Source organism: Erpetoichthys calabaricus, chromosome 17, assembly GCF_900747795.2.
Source record: "Erpetoichthys calabaricus chromosome 17, fErpCal1.3, whole genome shotgun sequence".
NCBI classification, from domain to species: domain Eukaryota; kingdom Metazoa; phylum Chordata; class Cladistia; order Polypteriformes; family Polypteridae; genus Erpetoichthys; species Erpetoichthys calabaricus.
The window spans coordinates 48,115,852-48,131,365 of NC_041410.2; the positions used below are offsets into that span (position 1 = coordinate 48,115,852).

The window sequence follows — 15,514 nt, forward strand, 5'->3', positions numbered from 1 at the left end:
GATCCTGATATGCTTCACCTTCCATTTGACTGTTATTTTTCTACTAAAATCCTGAAGGAATTTCTTTGGGTCATCTTTCACCTTGTTTGTTATATCCTCTATAACTGACTTTTGTCTTCTCTAATGGTTTCCCTCATGCTCTCCTACACCTTAAAATTAGCATTATTGTTATTAGTCTTATGACAGCAGTTTTTTTCCTTTACGGCTTCTTTTTACTTATTTGCCCACTGCAGAGTGTGTGTTTTTTTTTTTGTTTTTTTTTTTAAACTTCCTACTTATTTTAAATTTTAGAATGTACGTGTTTTGCATTATATTTAAATTTTATATATTTTTATATTATATTATTTTATATTATATATTTTTATTTTATATATATTTTTAAATATTCTCTTTTGCTCCTCATATCCCAGTTTATTCCTATTAGACTTGGCTGCATCTATTCAAAATTTGCCCTACCAAAGTTAAACTTAACAGTTTTAATCTTTGCATCCACGCTCTGCCAAAACACTGAGAATTGACTCTAGTGGTTCAATCACCTCTACACCCTAAATTCTATCCTGACCATTGTAAAATACTAAATCTTGACCTGCTTTTCCTCACGCTGGTTCTTTAACATACTCTGTTAAAAAAAACTTTTGTAAACTCCTACTCTTGTACTCCACTGTTTCCAAGGTTAGCTCAGTTAACATTTGTGTAGTTAAAGTCCACCATGATTATAATATCCCCCTGTAAATTTTCCGTTTTAATATTAAATACTGTAGATGCGTATTGAAATCACTGTCTGCATTGGGGGTCTATGGCACACTCCTAAAATAAGAGCTCTTTCCCTAATGCTTTCCAGATGTCCTCACTAAGATGTGGCTTATTGTTCAACTAAAGAAAACCCCCACCCTTTTCTGTTCTGTCTGTCCTTCCTTAAAAATGTGTACACATCTACTGTATATTATACTCCTCCTCATCTTTGTCATTTAGCCAGGTTTATGTTATTGCTGTAATGTCATAATTATGCTCAGCTACATACAACTCCAACTGACGTGTTTCAGTTTTGCTACTTCAAGCATTAAGGCAAGCTATTTTAGATGTGTTCACTTATTTTACTTTTTCACTTACAAATTGGGTTAAAATATGTTACTATGCATATGTTTTTACACCCTTGTTCATTCCCTGATGTACAGTTCTAAACTTCCTGCCTCCACTTCCTTAGTTTAAACAATCCTCATCTAACCTACTCATGCACCTTCTTAATGTAACGCGCTGCAGCAGAACAGGTCCCATCTGTTCCAAAAGGTGTCCCAAAGTCTGCTAAACCTATATCCTTCTGTCCTACATCAAGTTTGGAGCCACTCGTTAAACTTTCTAATCTCCTCAATCTTACCTAGACTGGCCTGTGGCACAGGCAAAACATTACCTTGTCAGTTGTGCACCCCAGCCTGGCACCTAACTCTTCAATTGTGGATTTGCAGAACTGACATACTGCCTATATAAATGTCGCTTGTTCCAACATGGACACTGGCATCTGGATCCAACCCTGCTCCGGCCGAGAGCCTATGCACCTGTCCAGGAAGGTCTTCCACCTCAGCATCCAGAAGGCCACTCACCATGCAAAACTCTTGTCTCTGAAGCAGACTTGTGCATTTCCTGCATACGTAGTCTTCAAGCCATCTTCCAAAAAGTCCAACATCCAACAGGACTTGCATTGAACTTGCCTCATTTTTAAAATGTTGCTTTAGATTGCTAAACTGCTCAACTCTTGTTTTTTTCTTAAATTTAAATGATTTAACTTAAATTGTTAAAAAATTAATAGGTTCAAGAACTGCTGTGGTTATTTATCACCTTCTGGCCCCTTAAGCTCCTGTAATTCTCTCTCCCTCAACTGCCTGCTATATGTCTTTCTATGAAGTAACTAACTTTCTCCCTGTGTTCTTCTAACTTCATGCCCCTCTTACTACCTTCTTTATTTGAAGCTCTTCACTTACACTGTTTGTATTCCTTGCTATTAATGAACCTTTACAGAGTCACCCTCATAATTGTGCTAGCTTTACTGACAGCTAAAGACTGTTTATCAAGTAACATTTTTTACACATTACTTTTTTCTTACCATGAAAGTTCACTTACTGAATATCCGCCACCTGTTACTTACTTATACTCTTGTCTCTTCGTACTGCCACTTGTGCCTGATTAGTACTCCCCTGCTTGTCTACCTAGTAGAGCCCCTCTGCAACCACTTTGAAGTCGGCTGCCTACCTGTACTTAAAGTAAATGCTTTTTCCCCCTAAGGATGAACACTTATGTCCTCGCTTTCTACTTGTGCTGACACATTGCTGTTCAAGTGCTATATGTGCTCTGTCCAATTATTATTTGAATGCCTTAAGTTCTTCCCACTAAGGAATTGCTGTTACTTTAAACTCTTCCAACACTTTGATGCTGGTTAGTAATTTATAGACTTAGTGGTTTCAGCTACCATTTTCTGTGCTTTTCGCACTGCCCTGCCTTGATGATGCTAGAGTTGAATCCAAGTAAATAGGTTTTCCTAATTTTTTCCCCAAACACTCGTTACTTTTGCTCATGTGTGGGGTGTAGAAAAAGCAAAAAAAAAAAAAAAAACCCTCCAAAGAGAAAAAAAACAAAAATTCCCACATGGCTGCATAGTAGCAACCAAAAAACAGTTTTTAGAAGCAAACTTTCTATTTTAATTATTTCTTATATATATATATATATATATATAACACACTCCGCAACTCTTCAAGTTCAGCTCATAAGGATGATGTCATCATGTTGTTATTCATGTGAACAATATTGTGCCTTTTCTGTAATACAATATAAAATGCTCATAACAGCTTTAAAATAGTGTTATATTTATTAAGTAGTTACCTCAGTATCATTTAAGTAAGCTAGTATTGGCATTCACAAATATCAAAATACAGTGCAGGGCTTGAACTTAAAAGTGTGGCAGAGATGGGAATTAGCCAGTGTAGCAACAAGTGAGGAGTTTATAATCTTTGGGGGGATTTCAGCATAGGGTTCATAAAGAATAATACAGTACATCATAAATTACCTGATGTTTTCTTGTGTGTGCGCATTTTACCAATAGCCTCTGACATGTTCTCTCCACTGCTTAAAATCAATACTAGAAATAAAAATTCAAATATTATAAAATCTGTACTGTTTAATAAATTAAAAATAATTATAGTTCAAAATTAAACATTTTTAAGTTGTTTCTGTAGCAAAATGCTTTTAAAGTCTGGTTTGTCAGTGAACCCATCTCTTAAGTTTGTAATATTTTCTATTGCAAGATTTTTATTTGCATCATTAGCTGGTTAAGAAAATATTACTAAAGAATAGTATTTATCAGATGACTTACAGAAAATGAATTCAAATATTAAATGTCACAGACTCCTGGGCAATTCATTTTCCAAATCTGACCCCTGTCTTTTTTTTCTCATTTCTTCAGGCTGTAAAGGTTTCTGTGTGAAATCAAATTTGTCAGTTTTACACTAATCTTTTATTTCAGAACTCCTGTTAAACAATCTTTATTTTGCTGTTTTCAAGATTTCTTTTATGAGTGGTCATACTTTTTTTATTGCTTAAGCCAGCCTGTGTACAAATTCAGAATTTTAAAATGACTTTGCACTTACGCTACCAGGCCTCCTGCATTCCACACTCCTATATGCATGACCGTGGATGTGTGTGAGGATCCCTACCCCCACCCCCATACCCATGAACTATATAATCCAGTTAGAAGATTGATGGATGCTTGGACTAATTGACATTGGTGGAAGTGCTCATTACAAATGGAGAATGAATGCATGACAATACAAGTTAAATGATTACACCTCATCTGATTGGTAATGTTATTGCATTCTCAACAATGCACAAATTTCTGTGTCTGAACGTACTCCTTAATAACATAAAAGTGGCAGTAACAATCGCACACTAAAATTTTTGTCTTAAACTAAAAGCACTTCCAGACATGACTTCTCCTTTTTTCTTTTCGACATGTGTTGATACACTGCTATATCTTCACCATTGGAAGCCATTTCCATATGATGTTTTACTGTATTACTGTGCAGTCCAAACTAATTTGTCTACTTGCAGTTATACATAACTGTGGTACTAACTTTCTTGTTACTACCAGTACAGTTATTAAAAAATAAAAAAGGCTACACTACATATTTTGGAACTTTGGGATCAACTTGGTACTGAAAAATCGTTTCTAATAAAATACCTAGTCATGAAGTCATTTGTCATATGCATGTGAAGATTTTCAAGCTCAGTTTATCATTCTGAGCAGGGATTATCATCTTGTGAATATAATTACAGTACACCCTCAAATTTCACGGGGGTTACGTTCCTAGAGCACCCGCGAATAGTGAAAAACCACGAATTTTGGATGTGGTTAAAAAAAAAAAAGCCTATTTTTATAGTTTAAACCCTAAATATACCCCCAAAACACTTAATTTAATTTCAAACTTAGCTTAATACATTACCTAAAAAATGAATGTAAAAGTAAATCCATATACTGCACAGTACTGCACTGCTATGTCTCCCGTAGTGCTAGAATGTAAAATACTGATGTTACCGCTATATGTACTGTAATTCATGCAAGCGCATTTTCATTGCCAGAAGCCTTAGAAGGTGCAGGGCATTTCGACGACATCTTGGGGCTTTCAGCTTTAAACTGCCACATACTTGGGGGTTAATGCATCCCTGGACGCCAAATACTTTTTTGCTGCACTTTAAGTAAACATCACAATTTACAAAGAAAAAGTGAAATTTTAATGGAACACATTTTTTTCATGCAAAGAGCATAACAATTACTGCAACACTGATCATTTTACACACTGCTAATGAACTGTAAAACTATTTAAAAAACTACTGGAACAATACGTACAAGGTGCAACTGACGCCATGGATGAAATCACCGAGCTAACTGTGCTTGAACTGGCTGCACGGAAGCACACAGAGTTAAGAGGCTCAATCCCAGGGACAGTGAGGCTGCAGGATGTCACACTTGGGTCACAGAATTGCACAGAAACACAGGAGATTGTAGAGACAGGAACTTTATTCAAACACTTCAAACAAACATGCCTCTTTCAGAAGTAAAACAAGCTCAGTATGCAGTTCTCGTTTAAAAGAATAGACAAACATCTTAGGGGAGCACAACGGGAGTGGGACCCCCAACAGGAGCAGAGGATGTCTGGGGGAGGAGAGAGAAACAAAGCAATCAGCCAAAAGACAAGTGCTGTTCAGGCTTTTAAGCGTAGCGCGAGAAGCATATCACGTGACAGAGCAGCCACAAGTAAGCCCAGCAAGTAAGGGAGCAATGTGAAGGTAGTCTATCAGCATTTTTTTGAGGAGTGTCTGTATCTTCTAGGGGTGCGTTCAGCCCTCCTGCTCACAAGGGGCTGGCAGTGGTCATGAGCTGGCTGCTCAACGAATGTACGGCACTGACTGATCATCTCCTGTGTGCTCACCAATGGCACTGGGAAACGACTATAGCCGGTTGTGGTGGTTTAACTCTTTTAGGGCGGATGTCGACTTTTGTCGACAGGAGGGGTTGAAGGCGAATGTCGACAAAAGTCGACATCCAGGGATAGGGGGCGACAATCAGCTGTTAATGGCAACAAATCTCACTGTCACGTCACAGGCATTCCCTCTGTGCTTGGAGGAATGCTAGACTCGTTGACTCTGCAACTAAACCTTGCATGTGCGTGAGTTGCGAAATGTAAACAATGGCAAGATGGCATCGACATGTGAAAAGGGAGCGAAGCGAGTGCAGAAAAGAAAACACTCGGCAGACGATGTTTTGAGCATTATCGCGGAGTCGGACTCTTGATTTTTCAGAATCGGATTTTATTGGCTGTGATCAGGAGATCGAGCAAGAGAGTGAGAAGCAGGCATCAGCTGATCAGACACCAGCTGATGCCGCGCCAGCGGATCTGCTGCCAGTTGAGTGCCTTCGCGCAGCCGATGCATCTACGGCAAGGTTCGCATGGGATAAATACACAGGCATTGATCCGTTGAGAGCCGATCTGGCTACCGGAGTTTACAAGATGGCATGGCTTGCTGTTGGACATGACAAATCACCAGCTGCTGTACTTCAGGCTGCTCTCTCCTGATGCTGCTTTTCAGCTACTGTCAGACGAGACAAACAGGCAGAGATTTTTTTTTGAATCGCGGGCTGCGTTTGCATCGCATTCTCGTTTTTCAAAGTGGAAACCCACAACGAAAGACGAGATGAAGGGCGCTGTGGCATTACAAATAGAGATGGGACAGAACTGGTGATATAATTTCAGGGAGCATTGGTCCAAATGTGTTTTGTCCCCTGGTGGCTTAGGTACGTGCTGCTGCAAAGTTTTATTCACTTCTGTAATAAACAGAAGCAAATCCCATGGGGTGAGCCAGGCTATAATGCCATACATAAAGTTCATAAAGTTTCAGAAGATGAAAAGAGGTGACAATACGCTTTTCATGCAGGCAGAAAACTTGGTGGCAGTGGCATGGCACGATGGCAAATGGGTGACTTGTCTCTCTACAGTACACACTAACAATATATGTGAGAAAGTGCAGCAACAGACAATTGAAAAATAGGCACCAAAGCAACACATATTGTAAGGAGTGCAATGTGGCAATGACTGAAATTGGCTGCTTTGAGCGAGATCAGACTTTGCTGTGTAAAATGCATGTGATATGTATGTGAAATCATAGAGTATGCAGGCTCATACAACATGCAAGACAGTAACATTTGTCAAAAGTAAATATTTTTTGTTGATTTGATATGTTAAACAATTGCTTTGTGTTCTTTTTTAAAAAATGTTAGCTTTTGGAAAAATATTCAGCCCTGGGAGAAAAGAAACAAAAAAAAATTAGCCCTAAAAGAGTTAAGGATTCAGAGGAACAAAACGTAAAACACAAGAACACTCAGCTGGAGATGCATCACAGTCAATCAGCAGCAAAGAGAAATGAATAACGAACACTGTAATGGTCTGGTGCTGCTAAGATTGACACCGTCGAGAAGACGGTGATTTATTTTTATGGTGGAGATTCCAGGGACGCCCCCAGCCTTGGCCCGACCCGCATGCACTCAAAAGCAGAGACAAAAACTAAGCAAACCGGTAATCAAACAGCAAATAAAGAATGTAATGAAAACAAATAAACAGCGATACCACCCCCGTTTCCCTTACGGCGATTACACATTAAATACAACAAAGCACAAAGAAAAACACACAGGCTTACACACAGTAAATCATGAAAAACGTTCATGAAAAACGGCAACGGATGAAATGTAATGATGAAAATAGTTAGTCCAGAGATCTGCATGTTGAATGGGAATGTAAAGATAGTCCTATTGCTAGTTCCTGAAATGGTGAAGACGGGTGGACGGGTTCAGGAGTGACCCTTTCTTTGCAGGATGGCCATGAATCCACTTACAGTTCTCATGTACAAAGGCAGACGGCAGACAATTCAGACGCCAATCACGAAAACATCCAGGACAAAACGTATAAGTACAGGTAACCCAACAGAAGGCAGGCAGAGAGACAGGAACTTGAAACACAAATTAAAAAAACTTTTTTTTTTGCTTTTGGTCACTGGCCCCCTTTTTAAAAGCCGCGCTGACATCCTTTGACCCCAAAAGCCTCAGCAGAAGACCAATCAGAGCCACTGCAGGGATTGCTGGGAGTTGCAGTTTCAAATTCTATCCAAGCTGCGTTTTCCTCTGCAGTTGTTTCCTGTTCTCTCCACAGTACAGTATTTCCACGAAAAAAGCTAAAAAATTGCGGAGGATATTTGCAGTTTCCACTAACAATTATTAGATAGGTTCTAAGGAAAAATCCGCAAATGACTGAGGCCGCGAACTCTGAACCGCAACTTCGCGGAGGTCTACTGTACTGATAAGATGCATTATGAGGTTGACTGGGATGACAGTCCACACATGCCATTATTAAAACTCTTTTAAAAAAAAAGTACAGTATGCTTATCTTAAAGGGTGAATATGGTAGATACTTATTTATTGCGTGGAATTTGGTCCCAAAGTTAAGCATTTTTATACATTTAAAAAAAATACCTGTTTTGCTTTAATATGGATTTAAAGAGACAAGATTAAAACAAACTTTGGTTCCTTTTTGAGAAGTCAGAATCAGAATTGAAACATTTTCTGACTTTGGCATAACAGAGTAACGTTGTGTGAGAAAAGAATGTTGCGACAAATATATGTTAAAATATATACCGTATAATTCCAAGAATCACCACTGTTCAAGTAGTCAGGTTTTAGCATAATTGTTGTCTGCAGCAACTGTGCGTGTATTGTGCCAAATGTTCATGTGTTAATTCATATTTTAGATAAAAAATTGAAAAACTGGCAAAGTGCAGTCTGAATGCTGTATTGCTTTTTAATTTGTACTATGAAATATAATTGAAACCTTCTTAGTTAATCCTACAAAGTGTTTAGAAACTTGATGCAGTGTTTAGTGTTAACTTTTAAAATGGGTAAAACTAACAGAAATGTTTAATTTTTTATCTTCCTAAAATGACGTCCATACTCTTATTTTACAAATGTGTGCAATCTTCAGACATGTATTAATACTCAATAACACTTTTGGCTTGAAAGACTGACATATTCAGGTTTTGAGAGTTTTGATTTTTACATTTGGACTTGTCCCCTTTTGAATCTGTTTCAAGCGGCATGAACAGGAGTGATATTTTTTATTTATTTATATTTTTAATGGTTCACTTTAGAATACAAGTTCTTGTGGTGAATTAATATACACCATGATACTATGATAGTGAACTAAAAAAGCACCAAACCTATTTAAGGGGATATAGGGGGTACTATTTACGTTTCTCATATTGAACATAACATTGTTGCTTTGAGTTCTATATTAAATTAAATTAATATGGAAATATTAGAATATTAATTGAATGAGAATTAGAATATTAATTAATTTAGAAATATAGAAATACATATTTTATTGTTTTGGGTTCTACCAGCTTCTATATTAAAAGGGCTTCTGTATTATTATTATTCTGTATTATTCATTATTCGTAACTTAAATTTAGAGTGGTAACAGAAAATATTTTTTATGATAAGTAAAACTGCTGTGTTCTACAGAAAATGGAGTGGCACATACTGATGCAGTGAATGAAACAAAGTGTAAACATTTTTGTTTGCAATTTTCAGAAAGAGAAGAACAAAGATTTTAAGAGTCAACTTGTGAAATATCTTGAAACACTTCTACACTTGCAGCAGCAGGTGAGTTGTGCCTTACTCAGATGTACTGTCAGGACTAGGGCTGCAATGAAAAGCTATTTTGCTAATTTATTAGGTAATCAAGTATTTTTGAATTGATGTATTGGTGGTTTAAAAAACATAATATTAGTGCACAGTGCATTTTTTCTCATGAATGAATTTTATTTCTTGACACAGTGATCTCGTTAACAATATGTAAGAGCCATTTGTTAGTATTTTCTTAGTTATGTTAAAATTTTTGCCTATATATTTGTGCATAGTCATGGGGAAGTTGTATTTTAACCCCTACAAGCTAAATTGTAAATTAAATATTCTAACTATTTCTTACCATTCTGACTGTAGATTAGATCAGTTTAAGATCTGCCTTGGAGTTGATAAGGCACAGAGGACAAACAGTTTCAAACCATACTGAACATATTGAACATAATGAAGTACTAAGGTTATGATAATGTAAGTTTGCGTAACAGAAGTTTAACTGGAGGAAGCTAAAATCATAATAACAGAGAAGAAACTTTTTTTGTTTTCTACTTTTTTCTAAATTTTTGATTTGTTTTTGTGTGTGTGTTTTTTTTTTTGTTTTTTTTTTAAATTTTCACTAAACCTTTTTAAAATGAACTTCACAACATTAGGCAGGTTCTTTTAATGTTGTGGCTGATTGGTACATGCTAAAAACCAGAAGTTCAAGTGTTGCACCATCATTTAATCTAAGGCTAGAGAACAGAAAGCTTTTGGAGATTCATTCACTTGGGCAGCATGTACCAGGGACAGTCCTCTTCATATACTACAGTTGAGAAATGGTTAGCGCAGTTCCAGGGCATCTCTCAAAGATGATCCAAGGTCTGGCTAGCCTTTGATATCAACAAGAAAATATCATTGAGCAAATCATAATGGAAAATCAAAGAATAGCAGTATGTGAGATAGAGACACTATTGGGATTAGTTTTGTGTCACTTGAACCCATCTTTAACACTAGAATTCCCAAAGCCTACGAAAAAACTCATAATCCCGGCCTACATTAAATCCCTTCGCAACTCTCCATCAGTGTCTTTTGTGTTGTAAATGTGTCAATCAGCACAAGCGGCAAGCAGCCTGCTATCCCATCCCTCCCCACCGCTGCAGCTCAATTTGCAAAGAAGGTTCTTAGTGCTCAGTGTTTATCTTGGAGTGAAGTGCCTGGAGTTGTAGAGGATAAATAGTATATCGTCATTTGGAATACATACATTTCAAGAAATAACCCTAACCCAGTTTCTTCTTTTTTGGTTATATTCTTGAATAAAAGCGCATTTGTTTTGTTAAGCTTGTACCTTTTGTGAAAGTGTTTATTTGGACTTCAGGCTTCACACATTATACACTTCATGTCTACATTTGGTCAATTATTACTAAAACATGAAAAAGTTTGTAGTTAGATTGTTGTAGACACGGAACACACATGAAATGTACAGTTAGGTCTATAAATATTTGGACAGAGACAACTTTTTTCTAATTTTGGTTCTGTACATTTCCACAATGAATTTTAAATGAAACAACTCAGATGCAGTTGAAGTGCAGACTTTCAGCTTTAATTCAGTGGGGTGAACAAAACGATTGCATAAAAACGTGAGGCAACTAAAGCATTTTTTTTTTAAACACAATCCCTTCATTTCAGGGGCTCAAAAGTAATTGGACAAATTAAATAACTGGAAATAAAATGTTCATTTCTAATACTTGGTTGAAAACCCTTTGCTGGCAATGACAGCCTGAAGTCTTGAACTCATGGACATCACCAGATACTGGGTTTCCTCTTTTTTAATGCTCTGCCAGGCCTTTACTGCAGCGGCTGTATATATTCAAAATGACGATATATTATTTATTTACCCTCTACAACTCCAGACACTTCATTCCAAGATAAACACTGAGTACTGAGAACCCTCTTTGTGAATTGAGCTGCAGCAGTGGTGGGTTGGGATAGCCGGCTGTTTGCTGCTTTTGTTGATTGACACATTTACAACACAAAAGATGCTGATGGAGAGGTGCGGAGGAATTTAAGGTGGGCCAGAGTTACGAGCAATTAAACATGAACAAGGTCTGGACATGACAGGTGTCCACAGTGTTGACTTCTAAAATGCAGCATCACTAAATGTAGTATTCCAAAGACAACCTTGACCTGATGCATTCAGACAGGGAGAAGTTTAAGCTATTTCAGAACTGGAAATGAAACTTGAATAAATTCACTGTGACCTAGAATCTAAACAGCAATCAAAATAATTGGACCATAGTGATTCTCCAACAGCAAAGGTGAGGCAAACTTATTAAAATTACTTGATCAATCACTTGATTAACAGATGACCTTTTTTGTCTTGTTTAATATCAGTGCCACCTTGTTGAAAATATAATAGAAGATTTTAAGGCATTCCAGTCTGTAGACTGTGCAATGTGCTGCTAATGTTCTAAAATTTATCCTGTTGTTGTCTGTTGTGAAGAGTGCAAGCAGTGTGCTCTTCTGACATCTTTCTCATGGTGCAAGTGTAGGTGAGCCTGAAGAAATTATTTGGCTGACTTATACACATGCATTTTTGTTTATGGTATAGCTTTAAAGTTACATTGCTCCGTGAATAATTCCTTACTTCATTATAGAGTGGGGTAACTGTTCGTTTTCAGCTATTAGCTAAAGGCCATGTCACATTAGAAGACTGTTCCAGTGGTTTTCAGTCATAGTCTTTATTTACATAATCTTAGCGAGTCAGAGCCCATTGGCAGCGTGCTCCTGTGACCAACTCCACTTAGTGTGAAAATTGTTCCTATAAAAATCACACCGGTAAGTGTTAATCTGGAAGTACAATGCATAGAATGCAGTAATGAGGAATAAGGAACACTGGTGTTTTGGACCTCACAAACAGAATAGAGCTTGCCTGTCTGTTGCTTTGTTTCATGTACCACAGTAGAATGGAAAAAAGAAGAAAGGGCTTGACAGAGACCGTGGCCAATCTTTCTGCACCTGTTTAACTCTTTGTACAGCTATAGTACCTGCTCCATCAGGCAGCACGTCACAAAAAGGATTGAGTATGATTGTACATGAAGGTTGGCACTCGGCAGGTAAATTGGATAATGCCCAGAGATTTTCAGTCAAGTAAATTGACATGACCCAGTTATGCGATCAGGAAGTTAAGTCAGAAAATGACATACCCAATGACTAGAAGTTGTGTAATGTGATATCGGCACATCAGAATCTACCTGAGCAGCATGAACAACTGGCACCATCAGAGATTGTCTTTGAAGGCTCTGTGAATAGACTGTTATAATAACAGACCAATGGAAAGTGCATTGTCATCTATATGTTTTTCATGTCGGTGTATTTTTTTTAATTAGATTGTTTTTTATTGTTACTTCTAAAGGAAGGCCATTATAAAAATATGGGGATATAGGTATTATTTAGGTTCCGTTTTACCTATTGCTGTTCACAATATATTAATTACAGTTTACATGTTAATCTCTTTCAGCTTATAAAGTACTGGGAGGCATTTATACCGGAAGCTAAAGCAATTGCATAAGGAAACCAAGGATTCAACATTCAGCTCAAGTTCTGCCTTTTTGAACACTTTACCTCTCACTTTGTGAAGAAAAGACAAGCAACTCATCCATCTTACTGAGGATTTAAAAAAACAAATGAAAATGATTACAACTTCTTGTCTTGTTACATTAACATTGTATTTTTATTTAATAGCCATATATATATATTCTAATGAAGATGTTTATTATACAAACCTTGAAAACCTTGGGTGGTGTGTAGATGTTTTTGCCCTTTGAAAATAGTAAATGGAAGCCTTTAATATAGTATCACTAACCTGTTAGTAGTTTAACAGCACAAATGGGCAAATAACTGGGGTAACGGTATTGGAATATATTTACTTCTTGGTGCTCATGTCTGTTTGCTAGTTTGGGAAATCTTGGGCAACATCTAGTATTCTGTTAATTAATATAGGTCAAGATTATAATGGTATTTTCATCCAGAACTAGAATAATCTTGGGTTGTAATTCTATTATCTTTTTTTTTATTGTTAACCACTTTTTAATTATCATCTTCCTCCTCTTTGCTATTATAATGAGGATTTTTTTTGTTATCATAATAAACTGATCCAAAACTGATTATGAATTTTCTACTTTACCTCGCATTAAACCTTAACACTTCAATGTGTGTTTTGGCAGGTTTTGTTACAGAAGCTTGAAGTGCCTTTTCCTCGTAAGTGGCGAGCAGAGTTTGTCTTGGCTGCTCATGTCCAAATTTTAACATGCACAAGGACCATTGAGCTTGCTTTGTATGTTTCTTCCAAAGAGAACAGCAGGTGTGCACTGTTATCTGTCAACTGTGAACCAGTATGACACACTGTACTCCCAGTTAAAAATGAATTTGACAATGTTTGAGTCGTTTTGGATATCTGCACTTAATGGCTTCTGATTTTTAGATAGTGTACAGTCATAGCTTACAAGGACAGTGTCAACATATACTCAGACTTTCTCTATTTAAATCAACACTATTGTTTAGATCATAAAGTACGTAATTTTCTGCAAAAATCATGCTTGTTTTCAGTCCCAGAAAAAATTTGGTTGGAAAAGTACAATGAAGTGTTCTAAGCTGGCTGTGTCATTTGATGAAAGATATTTTTTTTTCTTGCTGATACCATGGGGTCTCTTGAGGCAATTCTCCAACTGCTGATATTTACATTTTTACTCTTTCCTCAAGACTGTTCTCACTAGATACAGTATGATTAGCCCTAAATGTCACAATGTCTCAAATCATTTTTAATGAGAAGAGATTTTCCTAAAAAATAAAGTAAAAAAAAATATATATAAAGTTGTGTTAATATAAACTGTTGTACCTTGAGCTCATAAGTTCACATTTTAAATAAAGAATTTATTAAATAATTTGTATGTTTCATTCCATCATTGTAGCCACTTTGGCTTAATGATCTTATTGAATTTAAGAAACAGTAAAAATGAAGATATTTTTAAGGTTCTAATGTCCTGTTTAATTTGAGATTTTCTATTTCCTTAATTAAATGCTTTGTTGTTTGACAGGACTGTACTTTTAGAACACAATCATTAGAAAGCCAAGATCTCAAAATATGTAAGTACTCATGAAATAATGAAATCATTTTGATAATTTGTTCTTTTCTCTTTTTTAATCATTAACTAACTAGACTTGTTACATTTTATTTATTTTTTATTTTACATAATTAATTATAGAACATTAATTTTATCCATCTCTTCGTCCATTTATTAAATCCACTTAACCCAGTTTTGGAGCTGTGAGAAGCCAGAGCTTATTCCAGTGGGACTGGGTAAAACACATTAACCAATACATCAATTATATGGCTCATTCATTCATCCAGAGCCCTTCATATAATACAGGTCAAATTAGAGGTAACCATTCATCTAACATGAACACAAACATAGGAAGAATGTGCAATGCATCACAGAGAAATTAAATGATTTCAGACCCCAATGGCCTATAAGCATGGAGTCTGTCAAATTGGATTGAATTATTAGTCAAATCCTAGCAGTATCTTTGTGTCTACAAAACTGGGTGCACTTGAAGGTAAGCTCTGTTATGCCAATTGCAAGAGTTTGAGTGACTGCGACATGGATGCTGAACAACTTCCTTTTACCTTTTGACCAAGAGAGAAGGAGCGAGCAAAAGCTAAGATGCAATTAGCTGCAGACCAGGAGATGTGCGAGTCTTTTCATAAAAAATGTCTGTCAAGAAACTATTATTTCCTATGAAAACAGTTATCGCTATTTGAGTCGGATACAAGTTGTGTGGAGATATTTACCAGAACACTATTATTCAACTGAAGCTAAACACACTAAGACACTGTGTTTACGTGTGTGTATGTGTATAAATATGTATATGCTTGTAAATCGTCATGGATTGTACTCCCAAGGATTTGCTTAAGTGTTATTATAAAAGTGTAACCCACTTCAGGGCACCCTCAGTCAAATCGTACCTACTTGCAGATAAGCTCCATACTGCAGGCCACGGAATGGGAAGGGGCATGGACATATATTTTAAATGAATTACTAAATAATTGTTTTGGGTTTTTTTTTTTCTTTCATTTTACACCATCACTCAAAAGCTGGATTTGAAACCTTGAATCTATAAAGAGCATGTAAAATTTTTGACAAGAGAATTTTTTTGGCAGACCATTGTAATGATTCAAATCTATGTATTTGCATGTACATGCTTTTTCATGTCCACGAAACTGGATTTATTTTCATTTGCCTCTGTACTAGG

At 36.4% G+C, this 15,514-nt stretch overlaps 2 protein-coding genes across 3 annotated transcripts in view; one reads left to right on the forward strand and one right to left on the reverse strand.

Moving 5' to 3' along the window:
* snx1a (sorting nexin 1a) overlaps positions 1-14,145 on the forward strand; it is a 75,095-nt gene extending 60,950 nt beyond the window's left edge. For both annotated transcript variants that reach the window (XM_051920800.1, XM_051920799.1), the window contains exons 14-15: positions 9,179-9,250; positions 12,723-14,145. In XM_051920800.1, the coding sequence (XP_051776760.1) occupies positions 9,179-9,250; positions 12,723-12,773 (123 nt within the window). In that variant the 3' untranslated portion in view covers positions 12,774-14,145. The remainder of the gene's footprint in view (positions 1-9,178; positions 9,251-12,722) is intronic.
* The window catches only part of ubl7a (ubiquitin-like 7a (bone marrow stromal cell-derived)), a 1,205,533-nt gene that overhangs the window by 983,235 nt on the left and 206,784 nt on the right, over positions 1-15,514 (reverse strand). The gene's annotated exons all lie outside the window — the stretch shown is intronic.